Below are 13,985 nucleotides of genomic sequence, written 5' to 3' on the forward strand. Positions count from 1 at the left end.
TGTGTGTAGCCTTCACTCAATTTATAACTATAGTAGTAATCACAATACTTGAACCTTAATTATAGTAATGATAGCATCTATTGCCAAAGATCATTATACTGCTGAGGATACACCAGTTTTATGTCACATGACCTCCAAATCATAATATGAAAAAGATGGACATTATTTGATGACACAAAATCTCTACACTCATTTGAGAAAACCAAAAGGAACTGTGAATTATTGCTGTTCTTCATTTCAAAACAAACCAAGAGAACTTTGACACGCAGAGAAGGAGGCTTACACCTAATTTGTAAAGACAGTTATTAACAGCTGATCGAGTGGAAATCTTTGCTAGCTATTGAGATCATGCTACAACTGTGCATTGATGAAGACAACAGACAGGTAATATCAACAAATGATTGAACAATATCACACAAAGGAATCTAACAAATAAGGTTATAAATTGACGACTATCTCCGTTTGACTCCATTGTCAGAGAAAATAGGCTGAATTTTCTTTGACCTAAATTATCTGATGGAGGTTAAACTGCCATCACGTAAAGAATGATTTAGTAGATATAAAGTAATTTGTCCCCTTTTGTGATCTAAATTGAAAGGGATTCCCCTCCCTCAAAATATTTACATTTGGAGTTGTTCATTAATCTATATTGTTGAATGCATTAACATATTTCAATTACACCACAAGGTTTCCAACTTTCCATAGGAAATTAATTTTTCTCATATCCACTTCAAAGTACCCTGCAATGGAAACAAAACAATGTGTTTCACATGTCTATTATATTTTTAAAAAAATGACCAGTTGTTTCTGTAAACTGTCAACAACAAGTTGAGGTGTCAAAAAGAAGAACTGAGCAAAAACAACCTGTCTCTGAATTCTTTGAGAAACTTTAATAGTCTCCTACCAACAAATCTACCAACAAAGTTGAAGGGGACTTTAGGTTTGAACTCCGTCCCTCTGTCTGTCCATCTGTTAGTCCGGCAACTCAGTTTTCCACACTTTTGTTCTTCATGCTTGAAGATATTGATTTGATATTTTGTGTATTTTTTTTCGTGACAAGTTCGAATTTTGTTCTGATCTAATGATTGTGTGCAGAGTTATGGTCCTTGTTTACAATCCAATGAGAACTAGGCGATTTTCTTCCATCTTTCTTAGGAGGGGGATATATTTCATCTTGGCATAAGGAAAAGAAATTAATTTAAGCTAAGTAACATAATTAAGTTTTATTCTCAAATAAACATCAACTTTCTGGTTCAGCATTAAAAAATACTTCTTCCACACCTTCTACTTCTTTGACTTTGTCTATAAGTTTGTACAGTTTTTCCATGTTGTCTGTATTCATTTGAACAACTGAAGTTTGGATTGGTATAAACACTGACTCAGCATAAACTATATTCAAACCTTTAGATTGTAAATACTTCCTCACTTGGTTCACAACTAAATAGTTACACTCGAACTGAAATAGATAAGAAAACATGATATTATTATAGTTAATTAAAGGTTGGAAGGCACATTTGTTAAAATAATTAAATGTGTGGTGGTTATTTTGGGCAGATAGCCTTAATATTTTAACAATTATATGATATAATCAATTAAAGTTACATGCATTGCAGGGTTAAATAACAAGTGCTTTCCAATATACTGTGGATTCATTTATTTTGGTGGGTATCAATTTTCGTGGATTGAGGAAAACTTGCATTTTTGTGGATATTTCATTTTGTGATTTGACCAATCTCTTCATATAAAGCCTATAGAAAATTTGTAATTCGTAGAACATTTGAATTCATAGTTCATCTGTACCCACAAAACCCAAGAAATCGGTATCCAACAAATAATAATGAATCCACAGTATATAATAAGATATTTAGTATCCATTTATAAATCATAAAATTTACAAGAAACTAAGGTTTTAACTCTCTCTGGCTAATCAGCTTAGATTGATTTTGCTATTATTCGTAAGTCCCTTTCAGTAATTACTGTAAAGTATTTCTACCTGTAGTATATCTATTCCTTCCTCGTTGGTTTCCATGGAGACATCATCAGCCTCAGCTTCAATAGCCAGCTCTATATGATCATCATGGTTTCTACTGTCTCCTTCACCGAGCTCAACATCTACAAAACCTTTTCTCTCAAAGCTACGTGTAGCTGTCCCTTGTTTATCTATTGTTGCCCTAGAAACAAAAAAATGTTCTATCATTTATTTACTGAACATCTAAAAGTTTTTGTTGAAACTATTTTTAAATTGTGTAATTTTATGTTACTGTGATGAAATGGTTATGTTAATATCAGCATAGACTTGCAGCTGCAAAACATATGAATCCCAGCACTTGTTGAAATAATATTATAGCGAGATTCCTATGGCCACACTATATCAGACTTAGGGTTAATTACATAGTGACTATATATATATTTATTCTACCATCTTCTCTCATGACAGTTAAAAAATAGTCAAAATCTATTTGTCACAAGTAGAAATATTGTATAATAGCAGATTCAATAGTGAAAAATATCATTAGCGATATTTTAGCGATTTTTTTAAAATGGTCTGCATAGGGTGTTCTTTCTTTGTGTGAAGTCATCAGACATGGTTAACATTTTACATGGAATTAAAATAATGAATTCAGAGGAAAGCAAGAAAAGTTGAAATCATCATTGAATTTTGAATATTTAGGTTTTGTTGAACCAGGTCAATATGTTTCCTAGACCTTATAAATGTGGTTTAATCCTGGTTGATTTGTCAATGATTAATTAGTCAAATAATCAAAAGTGTTAACTACCCAAATTTTTTAAGTTTAGCTTGAATATCTGGTCTGGTTCTCTTTGGAAGATCTGTGAAAGCTTGTATGATAAACTTCAACCCACCCGCACCGGAACATTCTATTATCTCCTCACGAGAACTTTCATTCTTGGATGCCTGAAAATAAAATCATTTCTATAAATGGAAACAAGTAAAATTTGTTATCAAACATAGTTACTATCAGCGGTGAGTTAAAGTCTTTTACAATTAATTATTTCCTTTTTATTAATCAAAAGCTAAGGCTATATATATACAATTCGCCAAAGTTTCATGAAAATTGCTCAAGGCATTTTTCAATTATTGTAAGAAAACTGGAAAATCACACATTTGATTATGAATAAAATCCCATGATTCATAAATGAAAAATAAAAAAAATGATGAAAATCAAAAGGGAGCATAGGGGTTAGGGAGAGGGTTGGGATCCTATGTTTAACTCCGCTACATTATTTATGTATGTGCCTGTCCCAAGTTTGGAGCCTGTAATTCAGTGGTTGTCGTTTGTTTATGTGTTACATATTTGTTTTTCGTTTATTTTTTTTATATAAATAAGGCCGTTAGTTTTCTCGTTTGAATTGTTTTATATTGTCATATCGTGGCCTTTTATAGCTGACTATGCGGTATGGGCTTTGCTCATTGTTGAAGGCCATACGGTGACCTATAGTTGTTTATGTATGTGTCGTTTTGGTCTCTTATGGAGAGTTGTCTCATTGGCAATCATACTACATCTTCTTTTTTATATGTATCAATAGATATGATTAATTCACCAAAGTTTCATGAAAATTGCTTAAAAAGTTTTTGAGTTATTGTTGGAAGTGTAGACGATGGTATACCATAAAATGTTGCAGCTTAGATGGGCCTATAAAAATGTTAGCAGTTATATATTTACTGTGTTCTTGATAATCCTAAGAATGGTGTCCATGGCAATGTTTTTCTGTTTAGCTGAATCAATACATCTTCCCAATTCATTGTTCACTTTAGGATCTGTCGAGGCATTATCTGAAATATACCATGTTTTACATTCAGACTATATATATGATGATAATGAAGTCCAGTGGCAAATATAACATTCATAACAGGACAAAAGCATATTCATGTGTTATAAATATCTACCCTGCTTTAGCTATTAGATTTCATTTCAGGTAACATATTTCATAAAACTATATTTAAAGGATAGGATAACAAGCAAAACAAATCCTTTCACGAAGTTTAGAGCACTTGACAAATCACTATATGTAAAATGTACGTCATGTAATAAGCAAGTTGTTAAGTTCATGATCTTCAGATATATATAAATAAATTAAAAAATACTAGAAAAATTATATATTCATGCATTGAAAAATAAATACTCTGTTTTGTGTATTTTGATTCTAATTGTTTAACATGTTAGATTAGGTTTATACATGTAATTTCAAAAGACATCTGGGAATTCAGAAAATTGCTCTTAGTCTATATCAAGGGGGAAATGCCAAATAAATAAAGGAGATAAAATTGCTTAGTGTTTTAGCTAAATCCACTTCCCTAATTCAGATTTTTTTGTCATTTTTGAACAAGTAATTTTATACATGTGAAAGTCAGGCTGTTTCTCCTTTTTAAACCAGTCAAAACCTTAAAACACAAGAATGTGTCCATAGTACATGTATGCCCCACTCACATTATCGTTTTCTATGTTCATGATCCAAGGCCGTAACTAGGCATCTTATTTTAGTGAGGCAAAATAATTGAGCCGAGCGAAGCGAGGCGTTAAATTTTTTTGGAGGGTATGAAATGAATGGTGCAAAATCCTACGTTCTAGGCATTTTTAGAGAGTTTGATAATGTTTTGAATTTGAACAGTTTTTATATAAATTGTTCATATTTAAAGACTTTTACTAATACCAAATTTTCAACAACTTTATTTGAATTTGTATGTAAGATAATCATCCAAATATCAATTTAAATCTGCCGCCAGAACATAGAACAAACATCGATTCAGTAGAGTTTGCCAATTATTTCTATGGTGGGTTCAGTCAAATTGTTTTAGAATCATAACTTTGGTCTGCTGATATCCTTATCGCGATGAACATGGAGCATGGCAAGACCGCACAACCTCTCGCCACTCATGTATGCTCTTTTCCTAGATTTCAGTCGTTTCAGGGCAGTCTGTGTTTCTAAAGGTAGCACATTATCATCAACACAATGATCAATGTCTTCTTCCAATTCCTTCTCCATCAGCAATTCGGTAGCAGCATCGGTAGTAACAGTTTTGTTTGCAAAAGGGAATTAAGCTTTCCTATAAAGGCTAGCATCATCATACAGTCTCAGTTACAAAATATTAAACTCGCTTGTATGCTGACAAAGAGTAAACAAACTAGGGATAGAATGAGATAAGATACATGTATATGATCTATCTATAGAGTAAGTATATATGATATGGGTACAGGGGAATTAAAATGGAGTTTTGACGTTTACATGTAGGTCTGTAATTTCAAATTATTTCTGGAAATAGTCGGTGGTATTTTAGTTCCAGAATCTATAAATTTAGGGGTTAGGGGTTGGGGGTGTCTGATTCTGAAACCCCGAATATAAAGAAATGAAATTCCGTAGTCCCGAATAAGTAAAGACAAAATCCTGTGATAAAGGTTCTATACCATTCCTCAATAATGTCAAATTGGAATATGGGATGTTCTTTCAATTTTTAAGGTTAAAGAAACATGGATCATGAAAAACTAATCCATGCATGTTTCATATTATTTATATTTTATTTATCTGTAAAGAGAAAGATTAAAGTTGATGAAACGGAGAAATGAATACACAGACAGGACTGCCCCCTTGCGATGCCCACTACTTGATTTGTCAGTCTACTTATCGTTTTTGGATTGTTCTAATGAAGTTATATGCAATACGCAGACTACGTTCACAAACAAATTAGTTTACTAGAATTATTCCTTCTTTACCTTCAGTGTCGCTTTTCCTTTTTCTGCAAGAGCCTGTTTTTAACCAGAGATCCATGATGATTATCGTTACTAGGTTAATGTAATTGAGAAACATCACCCGTTGAGATGCTGAGTTATATCCAGGAAGAATAGTTTAAAGGAATGATGACAAGTTATAGAAATTAAGGTTGAGACAGAACAACAAAAGACTATTTTATTTGTATATATGTATAAAAAAAAATAATCAGTGTCGAAATTTTAGTGAGGCAATTGCCTCACTTGCCTCAAGGGTAGTTACGGCCTTGTGATCAGTGGACCGTGAAATTGGGGTCAAAAATCTAATTTAGCATTAAAATTAGAAAGATCATAGGGAACATGTGTACTTAGTTTCAAGTTGATTGGACTTCAACTTCATAAAAAACTACCTCCACCAAAAACTTTAAGCGGGACAAACAGATGAACAGACAAACGGACGAGCTGACCCACAGACCAGAAAGCATAATGCCCCTTTAATATTATAGGTGGGGCATGAAAAAAATAGTTGCCTACCTACCTACCATCTATAGTTGTTTTCAACATATAAGCAGAAACACAGAAGTTATTATTTTATAAGGCTTATTTTTCTACATTTTGTACATATAAAAAAGATGTGGTACGATTGCCAATGAGTCAACTGTCCACAAGAGACCAAAATGACACAGACATTAACAACTATGGGTCACCGTAAGGCCTTCAACAATGAGCAAAGCCCATACCGCATAGTCAGCTATAAAAGGCCCTGAGAAGACAATGTAAAACAATTCATACCAGAAAACTAACATGACTAACGGCCTTATTTATATAAAAAAATGAACAAAAAAAAACAAAAAAATATGTAACATTTTTTCAATATTTCAGCCCTACAAGTATCTTAACATATTTTGTATACAATTGACACCGCCATTTCAATAACCTTAGCTTCATGGTAATATTAGAGATAAATACCTTTGAGAGCATTTTTTATCCTTAACGTTAACATTTGTGTATCCTTTCCTCTTATAGCGTCCTGTTCACCTTTAGTGTGTTTAATATTCTGCCAATGGCTATGTCCTTTCTGTCTGTTTTGTTGATAAAAAATATCACTTAAATTTAAAACTAAACCAGACTTGGATACTTTTGTTTTGTCACTAAATGTAATTCTAAATCTAGAATCTGTCATATAACAGCACATGTGTTTTTGCCTCATTAATGTCCCACTATGATCACATGTTGAGGATAAAATGCTTATATTGTTCTTCAACTGAATTTTGGTTAGTACATCTTGGATACGAATTGCTGCTCTCATCGAAAACAGCTGTTTGCAGTTCATCGTAACTGTAGTTCATCAATCTGAAAAGATATTCATCATGTTTATATTGCATTTTACATGTATCATTTTGATATAATCAACTAGTATAGCATAATGTTATGTGAATAGAAATCTTTAAATTAACTTCTGAATAAAATAAATATGACCATTTGAACAGTGTGTAAGACAAACCCTGACCTTCTTGTACAGTCAAACCCAGACATTGTACATTCAACATACACGTACAAAGACCTTGTACCTGATAAAATGAGTGTTATGTTAAACTTGAAACCTTGGTCTCCAGGAAATTTTTATACAATTGTATGCAGACTTCCCCAAAACCATGTCATGCACTATCCACATGTAAGATTTCCATAATCCACTAAAATAGGTACCAACGAAAATAATGAATCCGCAGTATGGGACGTCTTAGAAGGCTATTTTAAATTTTTGCTTTGACGATTTCCTGTGATGTTAATATAATAGCCTTTCAAGACGTCATAATTATTTTTGTGACATGTTTTTTTTGTGTATATTGAGGGGAGGTCGGAGGGGTCCTGATCCTAAAATCCCAGGCTTAAAAAAACATGAAATCCGAAAATTCCAAAAAAAGAAATCCTGGATCTAGAAAGGGTCAATCCCGAAATCCAGAGTTTAAAAAACACCCGATCCCGACATCCCGAAAAAGGTCCAACCCCTAGTGTTTTCCCCAGATATTTTTGATAGCATCACATTTGGCGAAAAAAAAATGAATTGTTTTATTTCAATATGTCATTTGTCCCTTCAGCGAAGCTCTATTTCTTTTTTTTATATCTTTATATTGTTCAAATCATAACTGAGAATACAATTAAACTACATGTATACCCATGATTACAGTTGTTTCAATTTATGTTTTCCATATTCATTTATAGTTACAGAATTATTTTTTTCCTCTTGGGCCAAATATAAATATATGTGTGGTTTTAGTTCTATTTTCAAAAAGGTTTTAGTTCTATTTTCAAAAAGAGTACATTTTTCAAGAACATTAACAATAAGTCATTTTTTTTGTAAGTCAGTTAATACGTTTGGAATGCATAGTTTTCTCTTTTTAGATAATTTTTTCTGGCTACTGTGCCATATTTGTGCAGCTGTAGTTATAACCGTAAAAATGCGGATTTCAATGTTGGCCGAAGAAAAAATTTCAAAAATAAACAATGTTTGACAAGAGATTGGGAATGCATATGATGATTTTGATGCATTAAAGGGATGAAACATTAACCAAAGCCAATTATGATCACTTTCTAAAGAAGTATCAAACTAATTTAGCTCAAAATCAAAATGTTTTATAAACCCTTTGATTGACAAGTAGTACCGGAAGAGAAAGCAAGTAGTTTTTTGAAAGTATTAAAAATATACGACCAAACCTCTTTTCTAAAGAGATAAATCGTTTGTATCTTTGAATTTTCATTATGACAGCAACATATATATTATATATGTTAGATTTACTGTTCCCAGATTATGAAAACGTAGATTTCGAATTTACCTCTGATTACGTTTTTTGCATGTATTAAGATCATGTCAGCAATTCAAGATACCATTTAATGCAATGTTTCAACAATAATACATGTAACGTGATGGTACCCAAATTGCACCTATTTAGCAAAAATAGCAGCGGAAATCTTACAAGATCTTCTAGAGACTAAACAATTTGTATTTTTATGATTTGATACTATACATGTCTTTCAAAATAGGTAAATATATTTAGATATACACAAAACGTTCACAGTATTTATCAACAGATGAAGTGTTCACTGAAAAAGCAAAATGTACTGAAACGTCGCCATGCGATGTCATCAAAACTTCATCTTTTTAAAAATTAGCAAATACAATATGTTTCAAGTATTCATTTCTTAAAAAAAGAAGAGTTAGCATGGACAAATATCCAATTGTTCAAAATATTTGAAAAAAATAAACAAAAGCTCTGTTATTAGACTTTTGATGATGCGAAATTAAGCATGGATGCAATTTGGATACTCCTCATTACAGAATCATTGATAGTTTGGAGGTTTGTTCAGACCAATTTTTCTATGATTCCATAATCAAATAGACGTATTTACACTTGTATGCAAATTTGTCCGCCATAACGTAAAATCACACAGGTTCCCGTAAACTTTGACATCATAATTTTAAATATTTGACGTCACAATTTAAAATATTTGACGTCACAATTTAAAAGTGATTGTTGCTTGACGTCAAAAGGTGATTCGGAGTCAATCTCTAAGGTCATTCGGAGGCAGGATACAGCTAAATACCAAAAGTGTAAATATGTTTATTGGTGTACCTTATATATAGTAAAGAAGGATACGGCTACAAAATAAACACAAAATGGAAACTTTTGTCTTAATCATAAAAAAACGTAGTTGAAAAAACTGTCAAAATAGGTGCAATTTGGGTACCGTCATGTTAATTATAAATAATAAGGCAAGTGACTCTGTAATCTGTTATATAAATTCTGCCAATGTAGGCACACCTCTTCCGAGTATTGGATTTCACAATATGAATAAAAATATCTTCCACCCATATCACTATACACTATTTACATTGTACAATTTATTCTTGACGATAAAATTGGGCTTAATGTCAATATCATCAACTCATTAAATATTTTAAAATCTAAAATATTTATCAAAAGATATCACTGTTTAAGAGTAGACAACCAATCGTCACTTAGGATTCATAAAATGTTATTATCTACTTTCTTTTCTTTTTCTTTATATCATCTAATTGCAACAGTCTATACCTTTCACAATGGAGATTGTAACATAATCGTCTACATTTTGGATCTATAATGTTCTGTATCACTTTAAAAACTTTTTCATTTCTTAACTGAGGAAAACTTAACATTGTCATGTAAGTAAAGGGATCTATGATCAGTTGTAAAATGTCAAAATGTTCATCTTTCATATTAAAGACAGCTAACTCTTCACTACAGGAATTAATTAAATCTTCCAAAATTGGTTTTCTAATATCTTCTAAACTTTTACACGTTAATAAAAAATGTGGTAAAGTTTCTTCTGTTTCATTACACAGTTTGCATATAGACAGTTCTGTATTACTTATAAATTTGGCTCTAACTGTTTGCAGAATGTAACTCCCAGTAGCTATTTTCAATTTTGTAGGAATTCTAATAATTTCCCTTGAATTCATAGTATTTGTATTTGCAATAGGATGACATTGTCCTGGTTTATATATCAACGATAAATATTTTAAACTGGTATAAAGTTTTGCTTGATTCAGTATCTTCTCAATCCAGAATTTTTGAACTTTGGAAGTTATTTCCCTTTTCCATTGGCATTTACTAATTGGATTAACTAAGTATTGTGCAGGATCATTAAGTTCATATTTCAAAAATATTTTCCTCAGTAAACTAAACCAACTATTACTATTAATAGCTTTAACATTTAATTGCCTTTCCGCTAGTTGCCATTCCATAGAATTTTTTCCTTGTCTAGTAATATTTCCATAAAAAGTTAAAAATTTTACATCTATTTGAGCTTCTACAGGTAACATCCCAGAAATCATATATATAGCAGGATCTGCTACTGTTTTTGGTAAAGATAACAATTGTTTCAAGAACTTCTTAAATTGTAAATTTAAATTTTCTAAACATCTTCCTCTAGGGATCATTATTTCCAATCCATAAAACATTATTGGTATAATATAAGTATTCATAATTGACATTGAGGTTTGTTTTTGGTAAAGATAACAATTGTTTCAAGAACTTCTTAAATTGTAAATTTAAATTTTCTAAACATCTTCCTCTAGGGATCATTATTTCCAATCCATAAAACATTATTGGTATAATATAAGTATTCATAATTGACATTGAGGTTTGTGGATCTAGTCCATTTTCGCCATAAAGTCCAACCCCCATTAAACTATAAAGTGTCCTTCTTGCTTTCTTTAAATTCTCATCTATTGTAGCTTTACATGAATCATCGTCTGTACGACATATTCCTATATGTGTTGCTTTATTAGAAGTTGGAAGAACAGAATTGCCTAAATTCCAAAAATTTTCATTTACTTTCTCCTGATGACGTGATTTCGACTGTATAACACAACTTTTTGCTGGTTGTAGTAAGTATGCCTAACGTTTACTAAAATCAAAGGCCATATCAATTAAAATTTGCGTTTCATATGGACAGTTACTAAGAATGGCTAAATCATCTGCGCAAGTAGGAGCACAACAAGAAATCGATCCAAATTTTCCTCCATATCCTGAATCAGCTAAAATGTCTAAAAGTGTATTTATATAGATTTTGTACAAGTCTGCACTAAGAGTCCCTCCTTGTCTTACGCCTTGTTCTATTCTAAAAGTGTCCGTGACATGATTATATTGATAAATGAAAAAGGGGGTTTGTCATCACTATCAGGCCTAGATTGATTTGATTAGGAATGACATCCATTAAAATATTTGTTTTCAGTTGTTGAGATAATTAAAAAATACCATAGATATAACTTAAGTAGTCTAGATCTAGTATCACATGTGCCGGTGAATTCACCTTCAAATTTTTTAGGTTTTTGGTTGAAGTAAAAATATAAACTCCAAAGTCAATAACGGACCTTTACCGCTAGTATTCCGGAAAACTGGTAAAAAAACCTCATCATAGATACCAGGACTAAATTTCGTATATACGCCAGACGCGCGTTTCGTCTACAAAAGACTCACCAGTGACGCTCGAATCCAAAAAAGTTAACAAACCCAAATAGTTTTAAAATTCTTGAGAATGAAAACTGTTTTTTATAAGCAACTTTATTTTCTCTCTTTCGATCAGATTGTTTATTGCAATTGTGATCAATGGGGGGGGGGGGGGGGGGGTCATCAATTGTAATTCAGTTCACCCGAGTAAACTTTCTGCAATGATTGTCTCTGTCCTATTTAATTTTTTTTTTATTTCAACTTATATAACTAAGTTTTACTTATTTACTTAAGGTGTTCAAAGTCTTTTAAATGAGTTTTTTTTAATGTTAAATCTCATTGAAAAGACTTTGAACACGGCCAAACTAAGTTTATTTAAGTTGAAATATGAAAAAAAAAAAAATTTTTTTTATAGAATACAAAAATTAAACAAGAGGGTCCAAGGACCCTGCGTCGCTCACCTGATATTTTTATTTACAATTGATGTATGATAAATGCAACTGTTGAACTGTCGTTTAGTTTCAGAGATATAATACTAAAAAGTGCGTTTGAAACCTATGTTTTATTTCAGCCATGTGGGCAGGCAGGGTCATCATACACAGTGGTCCCTGGATATCCTAGTGGTGATTTAAACCAAGTTTGTTTAAATTTGACAGATGTTTCAGGGGAGAATTTTTGTAAAATTTATCTAACGAGAAATGCAAAGTAATGAGAAAGTTGTGAAGTTGTGAAGTTGTTGCGCACCCCCCCCCCCCCCCCCCCCCCCCTTTTGCCAAAAAAAACAAAAAGGTAATATAAAATTATCATATAAGGGCAATCTATTCTATTAATGATTTCTGCAAAATTCAGTTGATTGTGCAAGGGTTGTATAGCCAGCTGTGGTCGTTAAAAACTCTCTTTTGTTGTTGCAGATAGATCTTGACCTGAGAAACAATTTTACCACATGTCAGATTTGCTCTAAATACTTTGGTTTTTGAGTGATAAGCCAAAACTGCATTTTACCCCTATGTTCTTTTTTTAGCCATGGCGGCCATCTTGGTTGGTTGGCCGGGTCACCGGACACAATTTTTAAACTAGATACCCGAATGATGATTGTGGCCAAGTTTGATTTAATTTGGCGAGTAGTTTCAGAGAAGAAGATTTTTGTAAGGATAACTAAGATTTACGAAAAATGGTTAAAAATTGACTATAAGGGGCAATAACTCCTAAAGGGGTCAACAGACCATTTTGTACATGTTGACTTATTTGTAGATCGTACTTTGCTGAACATTTTTGCTGTTTACAGTTTATCTCTATCTATAATAATATTCAAGATAATAACCAAAAACAGCAAAATTTCCTTAAAATTACCAATTCAGGGGCAGCAACCTATCAACGGGTTGTCCAAATTATCTCAAATTTCAAGGCAGATACATCTTGACCTGATAAACAATTTTACCACATGTCAGATTTGCTCTAAATGCTTTGGTTTTTGAGTGATAAGCCAAAAACTGCATTTTACCCCTATGTTCTATTTTTAGCCATGACGGCCATCTTGGTTGGTTGGCCGGGTCACCGGACACAATTTGTAAACTACATACCCGAATGATGATTGTGGCCAAGTTTGGTTTAATTTGGTCCAGTAGTTTCAGAGGAGAAGATTTTTGTAAAAGAAAACTAAGATTTACGAAAAATGGTTAAAAATTGACTATAAAGGGCAATAACTTCTAAAGGGATCAACAGACCATTTTGGTCGTGTTGACTTATTTGTAGATCTTACTTTGCTGAACATTTTCGCTGTTTACAGTTTATCTCTATCTATAATAATATTCAAGATAATGACCAAAAACAGCAACATTTCCTTAAAATTACCAATCCAGGGGCAGCAACCTATCAACGGGTTGTCCAAATTATCTCAAATTTCAGGGCAGATATATCTTGACCTGATAAACAATTTTACCACATGTCAGATTTGCTCTAAATGCTTTGGTTTTTGAGTGATAAGCCAAAAACTGCATTTTACCCCTATGTTCTATTTTTAGCCATGGCGGCCATCTTGGTTGGTTTGGCGGGTCACCGGACACAATTTTTAAACTAGATACCCTAATAATGATTTTGGCCATGTTTGGTTAAATTTGGCCCAGCAGTTTCAGGGGAGAAGATTTTTGTAAAAGTTAACGACGACGGACGCAGGACGCAGGACGACGGACGACGGACGACGGACGACGGACGCCAAGTGATTAGAAAAGCTCACTTGGCACTTCGGGCCAGGTGAGCTAAAAAGGGGGTCCAC

General features: G+C 32.4%; 1 protein-coding gene across 1 annotated transcript; it reads right to left on the reverse strand.

The window, feature by feature from the left end:
- Positions 1-1,208: 1,208 nt before the first annotated feature.
- LOC143065415 (putative transcriptional regulatory protein TTE1135) lies at positions 1,209-11,611 on the reverse strand. The gene is made up of 6 exons (XM_076238973.1): positions 11,522-11,611; positions 6,693-7,076; positions 3,684-3,793; positions 2,778-2,914; positions 1,994-2,171; positions 1,209-1,456 (listed from the first exon to the last, which is right to left on the reverse strand). The coding sequence occupies exons 2-6, from the start codon at positions 7,054-7,056 to the stop codon at positions 1,241-1,243; spliced, it is 1,005 nt and encodes a 334-aa protein (XP_076095088.1). The 5' UTR covers positions 7,057-7,076; positions 11,522-11,611; the 3' UTR covers positions 1,209-1,240.
- Positions 11,612-13,985: the final 2,374 nt, after the last annotated feature.

This window comes from Mytilus galloprovincialis, chromosome 2, assembly GCF_965363235.1.
Source record: "Mytilus galloprovincialis chromosome 2, xbMytGall1.hap1.1, whole genome shotgun sequence".
Classification (NCBI taxonomy): Eukaryota; Metazoa; Mollusca; class Bivalvia; order Mytilida; family Mytilidae; genus Mytilus; species Mytilus galloprovincialis.